Here is a 20981-nt window from a genome sequence, read left to right as displayed (position 1 = left end):
GGTAGTATCCTGTCTATGTCCTGGTGACATAGTGTTGTAGAGGGTAGTATCCTGTATATGTCCTGGTGACATAGTGTTGTAGAGGGTAGTATCCTGTATATGTCCTGGTGACATAGTGTTGTAGAGGGTAGTATCCTGTATATGTCCTGGTGACATAGTGTTGTAGAGGGTAGTATCCTGTATATGTCCTGGTGACATAGTGTTGTAGAGGGTAGTATCCTGTCTATGTCCTGGTGACATAGTGTTGTAGAGGGTAGTATCCTGTATATGTCCTGGTGACATAGTGTTGTAGAGGGTAGTATCCTGTCTATGTCCTGGTGACATAGTGTTGTAGAGGGTAGTATCCTGTATATGTCCTGGTGACATAGTGTTGTAGAGGGTAGTATCCTGTCTATGTCCTGGTGACATAGTGTTGTAGAGGGTAGTATCCTGTCTATGTCCTGGTGACATAGTGTTGTAGAGGGTAGTATCCTGTCTATGTCCTGGTGACATAGTGTTGTAGAGGGTAGTATCCTGTCTATGTCCTGGTGACATAGTGTTGTAGAGGGTAGTATCCTGTATATGTCCTGGTGACATAGTGAAGGTTATGTTGTAGAGGGTAGTATCCTGTCTATGTCCTGGTGACATAGTGTTGTAGAGGGTAGTATCCTGTATATGTCCTGGTGACATAGTGTTGTAGAGGGTAGTATCCTGTATATGTCCTGGTGACATAGTGTTGTAGAGGGTAGTATCCTGTATATGTCCTGGTGACATAGTGTTGTAGAGGGTAGTATCCTGTATATGTCCTGGTGACATAGTGAAGGTAGTGAAGGTTATGTTGTGGAGGACAGTATCCTGTATATGTCCTGGTCACATAGTGTTGTAGAGGGTAGTATCCTGTATATGTCCTGGTGACATAGTGTTGTAGAGGGTAGTATCCTGTATATGTCCTGGTGACATAGTGTTGTAGAGGGTAGTATCCTGTCTATGTCCTGGTGACATAGTGAAGGTTATGTTGTAGAGGGTAGTATCCTGTCTATGTCCTGGTGACATAGTGTTGTGGAGGACAGTATCCTGTATATGTCCTGGTGACATAGTGAAGGTTATGTTGTAGAGGGTAGTATCCTGTATATGTCCTGGTGACATAGTGTTGTGGAGGACAGTATCCTGTATATGTCCTGGTGACATAGTGTTGTAGAGGGTAGTATCCTGTATATGTCCTGGTGACATAGTGTTGTAGAGGGTAGTATCCTGTATATGTCCTGGTGACATAGTGTTGTAGAGGGTAGTATCCTGTATATGTCCTGGTGACATAGTGTTGTAGAGGGTAGTATCCTGTATATGTCCTGGTGACATAGTGTTGTAGAGGGTAGTATCCTGTCTATGTCCTGGTGATATAGTGAAGGTTATGTTGTAGAGGGTAGTATCCTGTATGTGTCCTGGTGACATAGTGTTGTAGAGAGTAGTATCCTGTATATGTCCTGGTGACATAGTGTTGTAGAGGGTAGTATCCTGTATATGTCCTGGTGACATAGTGTTGTAGAGGGTAGTATCCTGTATATGTCCTGGTGACATAGTGTTGTAGAGGGTAGTATCCTGTATATGTCCTGGTGACATAGTGTTGTAGAGGGTAGTATCCTGTATATGTCCTGGTGACATAGTGTTGTAGAGGGTAGTATCCTGTCTATGTCCTGGTGACATAGTGAAGGTTATGTTGTAGAGGGTAGTATCCTGTATATGTCCTGGTGACATAGTGTTGTGGAGGGTAGTATCCTGTCTATGTCCTGGTGACATAGTGAAGGTTATGTTGTAGAGGGTAGTATCCTGTATATGTCCTGGTGACATAGTGAAGGTTATGTTGTGGAGGGGGTATCCTGTATATGTCCTGGTGACATAGTGTTGTAGAGGGTAGTATCCTGTATATGTCCTGGTGACATAGTGTTGTAGAGGGTAGTATCCTGTCTATGTCCTGGTGACATAGTGTTGTAGAGGGTAGTATCCTGTGTATGTCCTGGTGACATAGTGTTGTAGAGGGTAGCATCCTGTCTATGTCCTGGTGACATAGTGTTGTAGAGGGTAGTATCCTGTATATGTCCTGGTGACATAGTGTTGTAGAGGGTAGTATCCTGTATATGTCCTGGTGACATAGTGTTGTAGAGGGTAGTATCCTGTATATGTCCTGGTGACATAGTGTTGTAGAGGGTAGTATCCTGTATATGTCCTGGTGACATAGTGTTGTAGAGGGTAGTATCCTGTATATGTCCTGGTGACATAGTGAAGGTTATGTTGTAGAGGGTAGTATCCTGTATATGTCCTGGTGACATAGTGAAGGTTATGTTGTGGAGGGTAGTATCATGTATATGTCCTGGTGACATAGTGTTGTGGAGGGTAGTATCCTGGATATGTCCTGGTGACATAGTGTTGTGGAGGGTAGTATCCTGTATATGTCCTGGTGACATAGTGTTGTGGAGGGTAGTATCCTGGATATGTCCTGGTGACATAGTGAAGGTTATGTTGTAGAGGGTAGTATCCTGTATATGTCCTGGTGACATAGTGAAGGTTATGTTGTAGAGGGTAGTATCCTGTATATGTCCTGGTGACATAGTGAAGGTTATGTTGTAGAGGGTAGTATCCTGTATATGTCCTGGTGACATAGTGTTGTAGAGGGTAGTATCCTGTATATGTCCTGGTGACATAGTGTTGTGTAGGGTAGTATCCTGGATATGTCCTGGTGACATAGTGTTGTAGAGGGTAGTATCCTCTATATGTCCTGGTGACATAGTGTTGTAGAGGGTAGTATCCTGTATATGTCCTGGTGACATAGTGAAGGTTATGTTGTTTAGGGTAGTATCCTGTATATGTCCTGGTGACATAGTGTTGTAGAGGGTAGTATCCTGTATATGTCCTGGTGACATAGTGTTGTAGAGGGTAGTATCCCGTATATCTCCTGGTGACATAGTGTTGTAGAGGGTAGTATACTGTCTATGTCCTGGTGACATAGTGTTGTAGAGGGTAGTATCATGTATATGTCCTGGTGACATAGTGTTGTAGAGGGTAGTATCCTGTATATGTCCTGGTGACATAGTGTTGTGGAGGGTAGTATCCTGGATATGTCCTGGTGACATAGTGAAGGTTATGTTGTAGAGGGTAGTATCCTGTATATGTCCTGGTGACATAGTGAAGGTTATGTTGTAGAGGGTAGTATCCTGTATGTGTCCTGGTGACATAGTGTTGTGGAGGGTAGTATCCTGTATATGTCCTGGTGACATAGTGTTGTAGAGGGTAGCATCCTGTCTATGTCCTGGTGACATAGTGTTGTAGAGGGTAGTATCCTGTCTATGTCCTGGTGACATAGTGTTGTAGAGGGTAGTATCCTTTATGTCCTGGTGACATAGTGAAGGTTATGTTGTGGAGGGTAGTATCCTGGATATGCCCTTGTTTATTAAAGAACCCTAAATGATTTTTTTGTAAAAACAAGTTGAAAAATGTCTGTCTGTCTGTCTGTCTGTCTGTCTGTCTGTCTGTCTGTCTGTCTGTCTGTCCCCACTTCAATTCAAGGTCTTTATTGGCATAGGAAACATGTTTATATTGCCAAAGCAAGTGAAGTAGATAATACGAAATTTACAGTAAACATTACACTCAAAAGTTTCAAAAGAATAAAGACATTACAAATGTTATATCGTTGGCTGTGTACAGTGTTATAACAATGTCTCTCTGTCCTGTTCAGTCCTCCCTCCTGTCCTGGTTCCTAGACATACAGAAATCCCTACAGATTGTCCTATTTTAGACGACTACAGCCATTCTATCCCTGAGAACACCATCTTCCCCGCCGGCATCGAGCCACAGAGCAACTACATCCCAGGTGAGTCACATAACTGAGCCGGGCCGAGCTATACTGTGCTGGCCTGGTTGCTCGTCCACCATTTTTAATTCCAGGAAACATCCTGGGACCAGTAACAGACATGACCCACTCTTACCCACACCCACAGCATGAACAATAACAGACATGACCCACTCTTACCCACAGCAGGAACAATAACAGACATGACCCACTCTTACCCACACCCACAGCATGAACAATAACAGACATGACCCACTCTTACCCACAGCATGAACAATAACAGACATGACCCACTCTTACCCACACCCACAGCAGGAACAATAACAGACATGACCCACTCTTACCCACACCCACAGCATGAACAATAACAGACATGACCCACTCTTACCCACACCCACAGCATGAACAATAACAGACATGACCCACTCTTACCCACAGCATGAACAATAACAGACATGACCCACTCTTACCCACAGCATGAACAATAACAGACATGACCCACTCTTACCCACAGCATGAACAATAACAGACATGACCCACTCTTACCCACACCCACAGCATGAACAATAACAGACATGACCCACTCTTACCCACACCCACAGCATGAACAATAACAGACATGACCCACTCTTACCCACAGCATGAACAATAACAGACATGACTCACTCTTACCCACAGCATGAACAATAACAGACATGACCCACTCTTACCCACACCCACAGCATGAACAATAACAGACATGACCCACTCTTACCCACACCCACAGCATGAACAATAACAGACATGACCCACTCTTACCCACAGCAGGAACCAGTAACAGACATGACCCACTCTTACCCACAGCATGAACAATAACAGACATGACCCACTCTTACCCACACCCACAGCATGAACAATAACAGACATGACCCACTCTTACCCACACAGGAACAATAACAGACATGACCCACTCTTACCCACAGCATGAACAATAACAGACATGACTCACTCTTACCCACACCCACAGCATGAACAATAACAGACATGACCCACTCTTACCCACAGCATGAACAATAACAGACATGACCCACTCTTACCCACACCCACAGCATGAACAATAACAGACATGACCCACTCTTACCCACACCCACAGCATGAACAATAACAGACATGACCCACTCTTACCCACAGCATGAACAATAACAGACATGACCCACTCTTACCCACACCCACAGCATGAACAATAACAGACATGACCCACTCTTACCCACAGCAGGAACAATAACAGACATGACCCACTCTACCCACACCCACAGCATGAACAATAACAGACATGACCCACTCTTACCCACACCCACAGCATGAACAATAACAGACATGACCCACTCTTACCCACAGCATGAACAATAACAGACATGACCCACTCTTACCCACAACAGGAACAATAACAGACATGACCCACTCTTACCCACACCCACAGCATGAACAATAACAGACATGACCCACTCTTACCCACACCCACAGCATGAACAATAACAGACATGACCCACTCTTACCCACAGCATGAACAATAACAGACATGACCCACTCTTACCCACAGCAGGAACAATAACAGACATGACCCACTCTTACCCACACCCACAGCATGAACAATAACAGACATGACCCACTCTTACCCACACCCACAGCATGAACAATAACAGACATGACCCACTCTTACCCACAGCATGAACAATAACAGACATGACCCACTCTTACCCACACCCACAGCATGAACAATAACAGACATGACCCACTCTTACCCACACCCACAGCATGAACAATAACAGACATGACTCACTCTTACCCACAGCATGAACAATAACAGACATGACCCACTCTTACCCACAGCATGAACAATAACAGACATGACCCACTCTTACCCACACCCACAGCAGGAACAATAACAGACATGACTCACTCTTACCCACAGCATGAACAATAACAGACATGACCCACTCTTACCCACAGCATGAACAATAACAGACATGACCCACTCTTACCCACACCCACAGCATGAACAATAACAGACATGACCCACTCTTACCCACACCCACAGCATGAACAACAACAGACATGACCCACACCCACAGCATGAACAATAACAGACATGACCCACTCTTACCCACACCCACAGCATGAACAATAACAGACATGACCCACTCTTACCCACAGCATGAACAATAACAGACATGACCCACTCTTACCCACAGCATGAACAATAACAGACATGACCCACTCTTACCCACAGCATGAACAATAACAGACATGACCCACTCTTACCCACAGCATGAACAATAACAGACATGACCCACTCTTACCCACAGCAGGATGAATAACAGACATGACCCACTCTTACCCCACCCACAGCAGGAACAATAACAGACATGACCCACTCTTACCCACACCCACAGCATGAACAATAACAGACATGACCCACTCTTACCCACACCCACAGCATGAACAATAACAGACATGACCCACTCTTACCCACACCCACAGCAGGAACAATAACAGACATGACCCACTCTTACCCACAGCATGAACAATAACAGACATGACCCACTCTTACCCACAGCATGAACAATAACAGACATGACCCACTCTTACCCACAGCATGAACAATAACAGACATGACCACTCTTACCCACAGCAGGAACAATAACAGACATGACCCACTCTTACCCACACCCACAGCATGAACAATAACAGACATGACCCACTCTTACCCACAGCATGAACAATAACAGACATGACCCACTCTTACCCAGAGCATGAACAATAACAGACATGACCCACTCTTACCCACAGCATGAACAATAACAGACATGACTCACTCTTACCCACAGCAGGAACAATAACAGACATGACCCACTCTTACCCACACCCACAGCATGAACAATAACAGACATGACCCACTCTTACCCACACCCACAGCATGAACAATAACAGACATGACCCACTCTTACCCACAGCATGAACAATAACAGACATGACCCACTCTTACCCACAGCATGAACAATAACAGACATGACCCACTCTTACCCACACCATGAACAAGTAACAGACATGACCCACTCTTACCCACAGCATGAACAACCCACACCATGTTACGTTATATGAGACAGGACAAAACTATCCCGATTCAGACAGGACAGCCGAACATCAGGAGATGTTGTTACGTAAGGAGAGACGGGACAGAACTATCCCGGTTTAGAATGTTGTTACGTAAGGAGAGACGGGACAGAACTATCCAGGTTTAGAATGTTGTTACGTAAGGAGAGACGGGACAGAACTATCCCGGTTTAGAATGTTGTTACGTAAGGAGCGACGGGACAAAACTATCCAGGTTTAGAATGTTGTTACGTTATATGAGACAGGACAAAACTATCCAGGTTTAGAATGTTGTTACGTTATATGAGACAGGACAAAACTATCCAGGTTTAGAATGTTGTTACGTTATATGAGACAGGACAAAACTATCCAGGTTTAGAATGTTGTCACGTTATATGAGACAGGACAGAACTATCCCGGTTTAGAATGTTGTTACGTTATATGAGACAGGACAAAACTATCCCGGTTTAGAATGTTGTTACGTTATATGAGACAGGACAAAACTATCCAGGTTTAGAATGTTGTTACGTAAGGAGAGACAGGACAAAACTATCCAGGTTTAGAATGTTGTTACGTAAGGAGAGACAGGACAAAACTATCCAGGTTTAGAATGTTGTTACGTTATATGAGACAGGACAAAACTATCCCGGTTTAGAATGTTGTTACGTTATATGAGACAGGACAAAACTATCCAGGTTTAGAATGTTGTTACGTTATATGAGACAGGACAAAACTATCCCGGTTTAGAATGTTGTTACGTTATATGAGACAGGACAAAACTATCCAGGTTTAGAATGTTGTTACGTTATATGAGACAGGACAAAACTATCCCGGTTTAGAATGTTGTAACGTTATATGAGACAGGACAAAACTATCCAGGTTTAGAATGTTGAACGTTATATGAGACAGACAAAACTATCCAGGTTTAGAATGTTGTTACGTTATATGAGACAGGACAAAACTATCCAGGTTTAGAATGTTGAACAATAGGACAGACAGGACAAAACTATCCAGGTTTAGAATGTTGTTACGTTATATGAGACAGGACAAAACTATCCAGGTTTAGAATGTTGTTACGTAAGGAGAGACAGGACAAAACTATCCAGGTTTAGAATGTTGTTACGTTATATGAGACAGGACAAAACTATCCCGGTTTAGAATGTTGTTACGTTATATGAGACAGGACAAAACTATCCAGGTTTAGAATGTTGTTACGTAGAACCGTTGACATTCAGATCAAGAAGACAGACTCTGTTTGAGACCGTTTCCATGGTAACGATGTATCTTTACAATGATGTCATGAATATTTGAATCAAAGTAGCTGCTTGTAGCGAGGTGTTGTAACAGGGAGTATCGTATAAATAGAGGTGTTGTGTGAAGTTCATGTGATGGTTGTCTGAACGTCATGTGACTGTCGTGGGACGGTTGTCTGGATGTCATAGGAATGTTGTGGGAACGTCCTGTGAATGTTGTGGGAATGTGACGGTTGGGTTTTTGCGTGTTCCAGAGACCCCTCCTCCTGGGTATCTGAGTGAGGATGGAGAGGCTAGCGACCACCATCTTAACAACCTGATGAACACAGGTCAGACCACACACACACACACACACACACACACACACACACACACACACACACACCCACACGTGTCCATCCTGACCCTGTGTTGTCTCTCTCTGTAGGCTCACCTAGTAACCTGTCACCAGAATCAGCCTCACCAACACACAGCACTAACCTGGGTAAGGAACAACTGATTTTAATAGTAGTCTGGCTGGCTGGTTAACTGTCTGGCTGGTTAACTGTCTGGCTGGCTGGTTAACTGTCTGGCTGGTTAACTGTCTGGCTGGTTAACTGTCTGGCTTGTTAACTGTCTGTCTAGTTAACTGTCTGTCTGGTTAACTGTCTGTCTGGTTAACTGTCTGTCTGGTTAACTGGCTGTCTGGTTAACTGTCTGTCTGGTTAACTGGCTGCCTGGTTAACTGGCTGGCTGGTTAACTGCTGTCTGGTTAACTGCTGTCTGGTTAACTGGCTGGCTGTCTGGTTAACTGTCTGTCTGGGTCTGGCTGTCTGGTTAACTGTCTGTCTGGTTAACTGTCTGTCTGGTTAACTGGCTGTCTGGTTAACTGTCTGTCTGGTTAACTGTCTGTCTGGTTAACTGTCTGGCTTGTTAACTGTCTGTCTAGTTAACTGTCTGTCTGGTTAACTGTCTGTCTGGTTAACTGTCTGTCTGGTTAACTGTCTGTCTGGTTAACTGTCTGTCTGGTTAACTGGCTGGCTGGTTAACTGCTGTCTGGTTAACTGGCTGGCTGATTAACTGCTCTCTGGTTAACTGCTGTCTGGTTAACTGGCTGGCTGGTTAACTGCTGTCTGGTTAACTGTCTATCTGGTTAACTGGCTGGCTGTCTGGTTAACTGTCTGTCTGGTTAACTGTCTGGCTGTCTGGTTAACTGTCTGTCTGGTTAACTGTCTGTGTCCACAGACCTATAACACATCTAATAACACCTGATGGACTCTCTCTCTTTGTTTCTCTGTCTCTCTCTGTCTCTCTCTCTGTCTCTCTCTGTCTCTCTTTGTCTCTCTCTGTCTCTCTCTGTCTCTCTCTCTGTCTCTCTCTCTGTCTCTCTCTGTCTCTCTCTGTCTCTCTCTGTCTCTCTCTCTGTCTCTCTCTGTCTCTCTCTGTCTCTCTTTGTCTCTCTCTGTCTCTCTCTCTCTCTCTCTCTGTCTCTCTCTGTCTCTCTTTGTCTCTCTCTGTCTCTCTCTCTCTCTCTCTCTGTCTTTCTCTGTCTCTCTCTCTGTCTTTCTCTGTCTCTCTGTCTCTCTCTGTCTCTCTCTCTCTCTCTCTCTCTCTGTCTCTCTCTGTCTCTCTCTGTCTCTCTCTCTCTCTCTCTGTCTTCTCTCTCTTTGTCTCTCTCTCTGTCTCTCTCTCTCTCTCTCTCTGTGTCTCTCTCTCTTGTTTGTCTCTCTGTCTCTCTCTGTCTCTGTCTCTCTCTCTCTCTTCTCTCCTCTCTCTTCTCTCTCTCTCTCTCTCTCTCTCTCTCTCTTCCACTCTCTGTCTGTCTCTCTCTTCCACTCTCTGTCTCTCTCTGTCTGTCTCTTCTCTTCCACTCTCTGTCTCTCCCTGTCTGTCTGTCTCCCTCTCTTCTCTCTCTCTCTTCCACTCTCTGTCTCCCCTCTGTCTCTCTCTCTCTCTCTCTCTCTCTCTCTTCCTCTCTCTCTCTCTCTCTCTCTCTCTCTCTCTCTCTCCCTCTCCAGACCTACAGCCGGTAACGTACTGTGAGTCAGCGTTCTGGTGCTCTATGTCCTATTATGAGTTGAACCAGCGTGTGGGCGAGACCTTCCATGCCTCCCAGCCCTCTCTCACTGTCGACGGGTTTACAGACCCCTCCAACTCAGAACGCTTCTGTCTGGGACTACTGTCCAACGTCAACCGCAACGCTGCTGTGGAGCTCACACGCAGACACATAGGTACAGTACCACCCTGACCTGACTCTAACCTGACCCTGACCTGACCCTAACCTGACCCCAACCTGACCCTGACCTGACCCCGACCTGACCCCGACCTACCACACCTACCACCATTACTGTACCGTTACACACCTACCACCATTACTGTACCGTTACACACCTACCACCATTACACACCTACCACCATTACACACCTACCACCGTTACACACCTACCACCATTACTGACCGTTACATACCTACCACCATTACACACCTACCACCATTACTGTACCGTTACACACCTACCACCATTACACACCTACCACCATTGCACACCTACCACCGTTACACACCTACCACCATTACTGTACCGTTACACACCTACTATCATTACACACCTACCACCATTACTGTACCGTTACACACCTACCACCATTACACACCTACCACCATTACTGTACCGTTACACACCTACCACCATTACTGTACCGTTACACACCTACCACCATTACACACCTACCACCATTACACACCTACCACCATTACTGTACCGTTACACACCTACCACCATTACACACCTACCACCATTACTGTACCATTACCCACCTACCACCATTACTACACCTACCACCATTACACCTACCACCATTACTGTACCGTTACACACCTACCACCATTACACACCTACCACCATTACTGTACCGTTACACACCTACCACCATTACTGTACCGTTACACACCTACTACCATTACACACCTACCACCATTACTGTACCGTTACACACCTACCACCATTACACACCTACCACCATTACTGTACCGTTACACACCTACCACCATTACTGTTCCGTTACACACCTTTTATTTTTATTTATTTCACCTTTATTTAACCAGGTAGGCTAGTTGAGAACACCTTTATTTAACCAGGTAGGCTAGTTGAGAACACCTTTGTTTAACCAGGTAGGCTAGTTGAGAACAAGTTCTCATTTGCAACTGCGACCTGGTCAAGATAAAGCATAGCAGTGTGAACAGACAACACAGAGTTACACATGGAATAAACAATAAACAAGTCAATAACACGGTAGAAAAAAAGGGGAGTCTGTATACATTGTGTGCAAAAGGCATGAGGAGGTAGGCGAATACCACCATTACTGTTCCGTCACACACCTACCACCATTACACACCTATCACCATTACACACCTACCACCATTACTGTACCGTTACACACCTACCACCATGACACACCTACCACCATTACACACCTACCACCATTACTGTACCGTTACACACCTACCACCATGACACACCTACCACCATCACACACCTACCACCATTACTGTTCCGTTACACACCTACCACCATTACTGTTCCGTTACACACCTACCACCATTACACACCTACCACCATTACTGTTCCGTTACATACCTACCACCATTACTGTACCGTTACACACCTACCACCATTACTGTTCCGTTACACACCTACCACCATTACACACCTACCACCATTACTGTTCCGTTACACACCTACTACCATTACTGTACCGTTACACACCTACTACCATTACTGTACCGTTACACACCTACCACCATTACTGTTCCGTTACACACCTACCACCATTACACACCTACCACCATTACTGTTCCGTTACACACCTACCACCATTACTGGTTACCCACCTACCACCATTACTGTTCCGTTACCCACCTACCACCATTGCTGTTCCGTTACACACCTACCACCATTACTGTTCCGTTACTCACCTACCACCATTACTGTTACACACCTACCACCGTTACACACCTACCACCATTGCTGTTCCGTTACACACCTACCACCATTACTGTTCCGTTACCCACCTACCACCATTACTGTGCCGTTACATACCTACCACCATTACTGTACCGTTACACACCTACCACCATTACTGTACCGTTACACACCACCACCGTTACACACCTACCACCATTACACACCTACCACCACTGTTCCGTTACACACCTACCACCATTACACACCTACCACCATTACTGTTCCGTTACACACCTACCACCATTACTGTACCGTTACACACCTACCACCATTACTGTTCCGTTACACACCTACCACCATTACACACCTACCACTATTACACACCTACCACCATTACTGTTCCGTTACCCACCTACCACCATTACTGTTCCGTTACCCACCTACCACCATTACTGTACCGTTACACACCTACTATCATTACACACCTACCACCATTACACCGTTACACACCTACCACCATTACTGTCATGCACCTACCACCATTACTGTACCGTTACACACCTACCACCATTACACAGTCACACCTACTATCATTACACCGTTACACACCTACCACCATTACACAGTTACACACCTACCACCATTACACACCTACCACCATTACCGTTACACACCTTTATTACACACCTACCACCATTACTGAACATGTTACACACCTACCACCATTACACACCTACCACCATTACTGTACCATTACCCACCTACCACCATTACTGTGTTACACACCTACCACCATTACACACCTACCACCATTACTGTACCGTTACACACCTACCACCATGACACACCTACCACCATTACACACCTACCTCCATTACTGTACCGTTACACACCTACCACCATTACACACCTACCACCATTACACACTTACCACCATTACTTGCCGTTACACATCTACCACCATTACACACCTACCACCATTACTGACCGTTACACACCTACCACCATGACACACCTACCACCATTACACACCTACAGGATGTTACACACCTACCACCATTACACACCTACCACCATTACACACCTACCTCCATTGACCGTTACACACCTACCACCATTACACACCTACCACCATTACACACCTACCACCATTACTGTACCGTTACACACCTACCACCATTACTGTACCGTTACACACCTACCACCATTACACACCTACCACCATTACTGTACCGTTACACACCTACCACCATTACTGTACCGTCTCTCTCTCCCTCTCTCTCAACCTTCCTCTTCCTCTCTCTTTCTCTGGTCTCTCTCAACCTTCCTCTTCCTCTCTTTCTTATCTCTCCCACCCTTCCTCCCTCTCTCATGTTCCTCTTCCGCTCCCTCTATCTCTCTCTAGGCCGGGGTGTGAGGTTGTACTACATCGGAGGAGAGGTGTTTGCAGAGTGTCTTAGTGACAGTGCCATCTTTGTCCAGAGTCCCAACTGTAATCAACGCTATGGCTGGCACCCTGCCACTGTCTGCAAGGTCCCTCCAGGTACACACACACACACACACACACACACACACACACACACACACACACACACACACACACACACACACACACACACACACACAGTCACACACACACAGTCACACACACAGTCACACACACACACACACACACACACACAGTCACACACACACAGTCACACACACACACAGTCACACACACACACACACACACACACACAGTCACACACACACACACACACACGTTATCATGTTTTTATTTCCTGATGAACATGTCTGGACATAGTGTGATGTGATTTCCCCTCAGGCTGTAACCTGAAGATATTCAATAACCAGGAGTTTGCAGCTCTGCTGGCCCAGTCGGTGAACCAGGGCTTTGAGGCCGTCTACCAGCTCACCAGGATGTGTACCATACGCATGAGCTTCGTCAAGGGCTGGGGCACCGAGTACCGGTAAGGACTACCACACACATACGTACCCTGAAGCACTGCCACACCGGGTCATTTTCTTTTCTGTTTTTTTACCGTGAACTAATGCAGCAGAAGCGAACTCCGCTATTCTTTTGTCCACGTGATGCTAAAATACGCTGAGTTTCCTGGGGAAGCTGTGAAGTCTGGGGAAGCTGTGAAGTCTGGGGAATCGGTGAAGTCTGGGGAAGCTGTGAAGTCTGGGGGGTGAAGTCTGGGGAAGCTGTGAAGTCTGGGGGTGAAGTCTGGGGAAGCTGTGAAGTCTGGGGAAGCAGTGAAGTCTGGGGAAGCTGTGAAGTCTGGGGAAGCTGTGAAGTCTGGGGAAGCTGTGAAGTCTGGGGAACCTGTGAAGTCTGGGGAAGTGGTGAAGTCTGGGGAGGCTGTGAAGTCTGGGGAAGCTGTGAAGTCTGGGGGTGAAGTCTGGGGAAGCTGTGAAGTCTGGGGAAGCTGTGAAGTCTGGGGAAGCTGTGAAGTCTGGAGAATCGGTGAAGCCTGGGGAAGCTGTGAAGTCTGGGGAAGCTGTGAAGTCTGGGGACGTGGTGAAGTCTGGGGAAGCTGTGAAGTCTGGGGAAGCTGTGAAGTCTGGGGGTGAAGTCTGGGAAGCTGTGAAGTCTGGGGAACCTGTGAAGTCTGGGGAAGCTGTGAAGTCTGGGGAAGCTGTAAGTCTGGGGAAGCTGTGAAGTCTGGGGGGGTGAAGTCTGGGGAAGCTGTGAAGTCTGGGGAAGCTGTGAAGTCTGGGGAAGCTGTGAAGTCTGGGGAAGCTGTGAAGTCTGGGGAAGCTGTGAAGTCTGGGAAGCTGTGAAGTCTGGGGAATCGGTGAAGCCTGGGGAAGCTGTGAAGTCTGGGGAAGCTGTGAAGTCTGGGGAATCGGTGAAGCCTGGGGAAGCTGTGAAGTCTGGGGAAGCTGTGAAGTCTGGGGACGTGGTGAAGTCTGGGGAAGCTGTGAAGTCTGGGGAAGCTGTGAAGTCTGGGGAAGCTGTGAAGTCTGGGGGTGAAGTCTGGGGAAGCTGTGAAGTCTGGGGACGTGGTGAAGTCTGGGGAAGCTGTGAAGTCTGGGGAAGCTGTGAAGTCTGGGGGTGAAGCCTGGGGAAGCTGTGAAGTCTGGGGAAGCTGTGAAGTCTGGGGAACCTGTGAAGTCTGGGGGGGAAGTCTGTGAAGTCTGGGAAGCTGTAAGTCTGGGGAAGCTGTGAAGTCTGGGGGGGGTGAAGTCTGGGGAAGCTGTGAAGTCTGGGGGGAAGTCTGGGGGTGAAGTCTGGGGAAGCTGTGAAGTCTGGGGGTGAAGTCTGGGGGTGAAGTCTGGGGAAGCTGTGAAGTCTGGGGAAGCTGTGAAGTCTGGGGAAGCTGTGAAGTCTGGGGAATCGGTGAAGTCTGGGGAAGCTGTGAAGTCTGGGGAATCGGTGAAGCCTGGGGAAGCTGTGAAGTCTGGGGAAGCTGTGAAGTCTGGGGACGTGGTGAAGTCTGGGGACGTGGTGAAGTCTGGGGAAGCTGTGAAGTCTGGGGAAGCTGTGAAGTCTGGGGAAGCTGTGAAGTCTGGGGAAGCTGTGAAGTCTGGGGAATCGGTGAAGCCTGGGGAAGCTGTGAAGTCTGGGGAAGCTGTGAAGTCTGGGGAATCGTTGAAGCCTGGGGAAGCTGTGAAGTCTGGGGAAGCTGTGAAGTCTGGGGAAGCTGTGAAGTTTGGGGAAGCTGCGCAAGTCTGGTTCAGTTATGGTTAATTTTTTTGTCTGGGGAAGCTTGTAGTCTGGGCCTATATACATTAGTTAATAAGTGGTTAAGTCTGGGGAAGCTTGTAGTCTGGGCCTATAGCTGTTAATATGGGCAGAATATTGTAGTCTGGGCCTATATACAGTTAATTGGGCAGAATATTTATGGCCTTAATTTTTTTGTTAATATGGTCAGAATATTGTAGTCTGGGCCTATATACATTAGTTAATATGGGCAGAATATTGTAGTCTGGGCCTATATACATTAGTTAATATGGTCAGAATATTGTAGTCTGGGCCTATATACATTAGTTAATATGGGCAGAATATTGTAGTCTGGGCCTATATACATTAGTTAATATGGGCAGAATATTGTGCACTGAATCAAAATATAAATGCAACATGCAACAATTTCAAAGATTTTATTGAGTTAAAGTTCATATTAGAAAATCAGTAAATTGAAATGAATTCATTAGGTCCATTTAACTAACCTAATCTATGGATTCCACATGACTGAGAACAGATACAGTTGAAGTCTGAAGTTTACATACATTCAGGTTAGGAGTCATTACAACTAGTTTACATCCACTTAGGTTGGAGTCATTAACACTAGTTTATATACACTTAGGTTGGAGTCATTACACTCAGGTTAGGAGTCATTACAACTAGTTTACATCCACTCAGGTTAGGAGTCATTACAACTAGTTTATATACACTTAGGTTGGAGTCATTACAACTAGTTTACATCCACTTAGGTTGGAGTCATTACAACTAGTTTACATACACTTAGGTTGGAGTCATTAAAACTAGTTTACATACACTTAGGTTGGAGTCATTAAAACTAGTGTACATACACTTAGGTTGGAGTCATTACACTTAGGTTGGAGTCATTAAAACTAGTTTATATACACTTAGGTTGGAGTCATTAAAACTAGTGTACATACACTTAGGTTGGAGTCATTAACACTAGTTTACATACACTTAGGTTGGAGTCATTACACTTAGGTTGGAGTCATTAACACTAGTTTACATCCACTTAGGTTGGAGTCATTAACACTAGTCTACATACACTTAGGTTGGAGTCATTAAAACTAGTTTATATACACTTAGGTTGGAGTCATTACACTTAGGTTGGAGTCATTAAAACTAGTTTACATACACTTAGGTTGGAGTCATTAAACTAGTTTACATCCACTTAGGTTGGAGTCATTAAAACTAGTTTACATACACTTAGGTTGGAGTCATTACACTTAGGTTGGAGTCATTACACTTAGGTTGGAGTCATTAAAACTAGTTTATATACACTTAGGTTGGAGTCATTAAACTAGTTTACATACACTTAGGTTGGAGTCATTAACACTAGTTTATATACACTTAGGTTGGAGTCATTAAAACTAGTTTATATACACTTAGGTTGGAGTCATTAAAACTAGTTTATATACACTTAGGTTGGAGTCATTAAAACTAGTTTATATACACTTAGGTTGGAGTCATTAAAACTAGTTTACATACACTTAGGTTGGAGTCATTAAAACTAGTGTACATACACTTAGGTTGTGGATGTATTTCAAGGCCTACCTTCAAACTCAGTGCCTCTTTGCTTGACATCATGGGAAAATCAAAAGAAATCAGCCAAGATATAAACACCATGGGACCACGCAGCCGTCATACCACTCAGGAAGGAGACACGCTCTGTCTTCTGACCGGGACACCCATGGGGCGATTGGCCCAGCGTGTCTGGGTTAGGGGAGGGTTTGACCAGCAGGGATATCCTTGTCCCATCGCGCACTAGCAACTCCTGTGGCGGGCCGGGCGCAGGGCACGCTGACACGGTCGCCAGGTGTACGGTGTTTCCTCCGACACATTGATGCGGCTGGCTTCCGGGTTGGATGGGCATTGTGTCAAGAAGCATTGCGGCTTGGTTGGGTCGTGTTTCATGACTCTCAACCTTCGCCTCTCTCGAGTCCGTACGGGAGTTGCAGCGATGAGACAAGACTGTAACTACCAATTGGATACCACGAAAACGGGGTACATTTCTTTTGTATATATATAAAATGTATAGATTTAGATTCTTCTTATAAAATAATGGGATTCATAAGATTATCTTGTCAGCTAAAGGAACAAGCCTATGGCATGGACAGTGCATACAGTACGTTCGGAAAGTATTCAGACCCCTTGACTTTTCCCACATGTTGTTATGTTATAGCCTCTAAAATTGATTAAATTAAAATGTTCCTCATCAATCTACACGCAATACCTCATATTGACGAAAACAGGTTTTTAGAAATGTTTGCAAATGTATAATATATATTTATTTTTTAAAATACTTTATTTACATAAGTATTCAGACGCTTTGCTATGAGACTCGAAATTGAGCTCAGGTGCATCCTGTTTCCATTGATCATCCTTGAGATGTTTCTACAACTTGATTGGAGTCCACCTGTGGTAAATTCAATTGATTGGATATGATTTGGAAAGGCACACACCTGTCTATATAAGGTCCCACATGTTGACAGTGCATGTCAGAGCAAAAACCAAGCCATGAGGTCGAAGGAATTGTCCGTAGAGCTCTGAGACAGGATTGTGTCGAGGCATAGATCTGGGGAAGGGTACCAAAACATTTCTGCAGCATTGAAGGTCCCCAAGAACACAGTGGCCTCCATCATTCTTAAATGAAATTTGGAACCACCAAGACTTCCTAGCGCTGGCCGCTCGGCCTAACTGAGCAATCGGGGGAGAAGGGCCTTGGTCAGGGAGGTGACCAAGAACCCGATGGTCACTCTGACAGAGCTCTAGAGTTCCTCTGTGGAGATGGGAGAACCTTCCAGAAGGACAGCCATCTCTGCAGCACTCCACCAATCAGGCCAGATGGAAGCCACTCCTCAGTAAAAGGCACATGACAGCCCGCTTGGGGTTTTCCTAAATGCACCTAAAGGACTCTCAGACCATAAAAAAAACAAGATTCTCTGGTCTGATGAAACCAATATCGAACTGTTTGGCCTGAATGCCAAGTGTTACGTCTGGAGGAAACCAGGCACCATCCCTACGGTGAAGCATGGTGGTGGCAGCATCACATCTGGAGGAAACCAGGCACCATCCATACGGTGAAGCATGGTGGTGGCAGCATCACATCTGGAGGAAACCAGGCACCATCCATACGGTGAAGCATGGTGGTGGCAGCATCACATCTGGAGGAAACCAGGCACCATCCATACGGTGAAGCATGGTGGTGGCAGCATCATACTGTGGGGACTTTTTTCAGCGGCAGGGACTGGGGAGGCTAGTCAGGATCAAGGGAAAGATGAACGGAGCAAAGTACAGAGATCATTGATGAATAACTGTTCGAGAGTGCTCAGAAACTCAGACTGGGTTGAAGGTTCACTTTCCAACAGGACAACAACCCTAAGCACACAGCCAAGACAATGCAGGAGTGGCTTTGGGACAAGTCTCTGAATGTCCTTGAGTAGCCCAGCCAGAGAACGGACTTGAACCTGATCGAACATCTCTGGAGAGACCTGAAAATAGCTGTGCAGCGACACTCCCCATCCAACCTGACAGAGTTTGAGAGACTCTGCAGAGTAGCATGAGAGAAACTCCTCAAATACAGGTGTACCAAGCTTGTAGCGTCATGCCCAAGAAGATTCAAGGATGTAATCGCTGCCAAAGGTGCTTCAACAAAGTACTGAGTAAAGGGTCTGAATACTTATGTAAATGTAATATTTCAGTTTTTATTTTTTAACTTTACTTGTACACACACACACAAAAAACAAAACGTTTTTTGCTTTGTCCTTATGGGGTATTGTGTGTAGATTGATGGGGGGAATAATTTAATCTGTTTTAGAATAAGGAGGGAGGGAGTAGAAGGATGATGGGTCCTCCAGAGGAAGAGAATGTAGAGATGAGGGAGCGGAAGGATGATGGGTCCTCTAGAGGAAGAGAATGTAGAGAGGAGGGAGTAGAAGGATGATGGGTCCTCTAGAGGAAGAGAATGTAGAGAGGAGGGAGTAGAAGGATGATGGGTCCTCTAGAGGAAGAGGATGTAGAGAGGAGGGAGTAGAAGGATGATGGGTCCTCTAGAGGAAGAGAATGTAGAGAGGAGGGAGTAGAAGGATGATGGGTCCTCTAGAGGAAGAGAATGTAGAGAGGAGGGAGTAGAAGGATGATGGGTCCTCTAGAGGAAGAGGATGTAGAGAGGAGGGAGTAGAAGGATGATGGGTCCTCTAGAGGAAGAGAATGTAGAGAGGAGGGAGTAGAAGGATGATGGGTCCTCTAGAGGAAGAGGATGTAGAGAGGAGGGAGTAGAAGGATGATGGGTCCTCTAGAGGAAGAGAATGTAGAGAGGAGGGAGTGGAAGGATGATGGGTCCTCCAGAGGAAGAGGAGGGAGTGGCAGGATGATACGGTCCTCTAGATGAAGAGGGAGTAGAAGGATGATGGGTCCTCTAGAGTAAGAGAATGTAGAGAGGAGGGAGTGGCAGGATGATGGGTCCTCTAGAGGAAGAGGAGGGAGTGGAAGGATGATGGGTGCTCTAGAGGAAGAGGAGGGAGTAGAAGGATGATGGGTCCTCTAGAGGAAGAGGATGTAGAGAGGAGGGAGTAGAAGGATGATGGGTCCTCTAGAGGAAGAGAATGTAGAGAGGAGGGAGTGGAAGGATGATGGGTCCTCCAGAGGAAGAGGAGGGAGTGGCAGGATGATACGGTCCTCTAGATGAAGAGGGAGTAGAAGGATGATGGGTCCTCTAGAGTAAGAGAATGTAGAGAGGAGGGAGTGGCAGGATGATGGGTCCTCTAGAGGAAGAGGAGGGAGTGGAAGGATGATGGGTGCTCTAGAGGAAGAGGAGGGAGTAGAAGGATGATGGGTCCTCTAGAGGAAGAGGAGGGAGTAGAAGGATGATGGGTCCTCCAGATGTTTAGCTTTCCTCCATAACATGGATAATAATATGATTTTTTATTTATTTCACCTTTATTTAACCAGGTAGGCCAGTTGAGAACACCTTTATTTAAGCAGGTAGGCCAGTTGAGAACAAGTTCTCATTTACAACTGCGACCTGGCCAAGAATAAAGCAAAGCAATTCAACGCAAACAACAACACAAAGTTACACATGGAGTAAAACAAACATACAGTCAATAATACAGTAGAACAAA

At 45.7% G+C, this 20981-nt stretch overlaps 1 protein-coding gene across 2 annotated transcripts in view; it reads left to right on the top strand.

Annotated features, from left to right (window-relative positions):
- The window catches only part of smad3b (SMAD family member 3b), a 35713-nt gene that overhangs the window by 12429 nt on the left and 2303 nt on the right, over nt 1–20981 (top strand). For both annotated transcript variants that reach the window (XM_042312730.1, XM_042313213.1), the window contains exons 3-8: nt 3707–3841; nt 8460–8534; nt 8633–8689; nt 10203–10415; nt 13555–13692; nt 13978–14122. In XM_042312730.1, the coding sequence (XP_042168664.1) occupies nt 3707–3841; nt 8460–8534; nt 8633–8689; nt 10203–10415; nt 13555–13692; nt 13978–14122 (763 nt within the window). The remainder of the gene's footprint in view (nt 1–3706; nt 3842–8459; nt 8535–8632; nt 8690–10202; nt 10416–13554; nt 13693–13977; nt 14123–20981) is intronic.

The sequence above is a fragment of the Oncorhynchus tshawytscha genome, linkage group LG01 (genome assembly GCF_018296145.1).
Source record: "Oncorhynchus tshawytscha isolate Ot180627B linkage group LG01, Otsh_v2.0, whole genome shotgun sequence".
Taxonomy (NCBI): domain Eukaryota; kingdom Metazoa; phylum Chordata; class Actinopteri; order Salmoniformes; family Salmonidae; genus Oncorhynchus; species Oncorhynchus tshawytscha.
The sequence above is the reverse complement of the archived record's forward strand: the minus strand, read 5'-3'. Positions and strand labels throughout refer to the sequence as shown.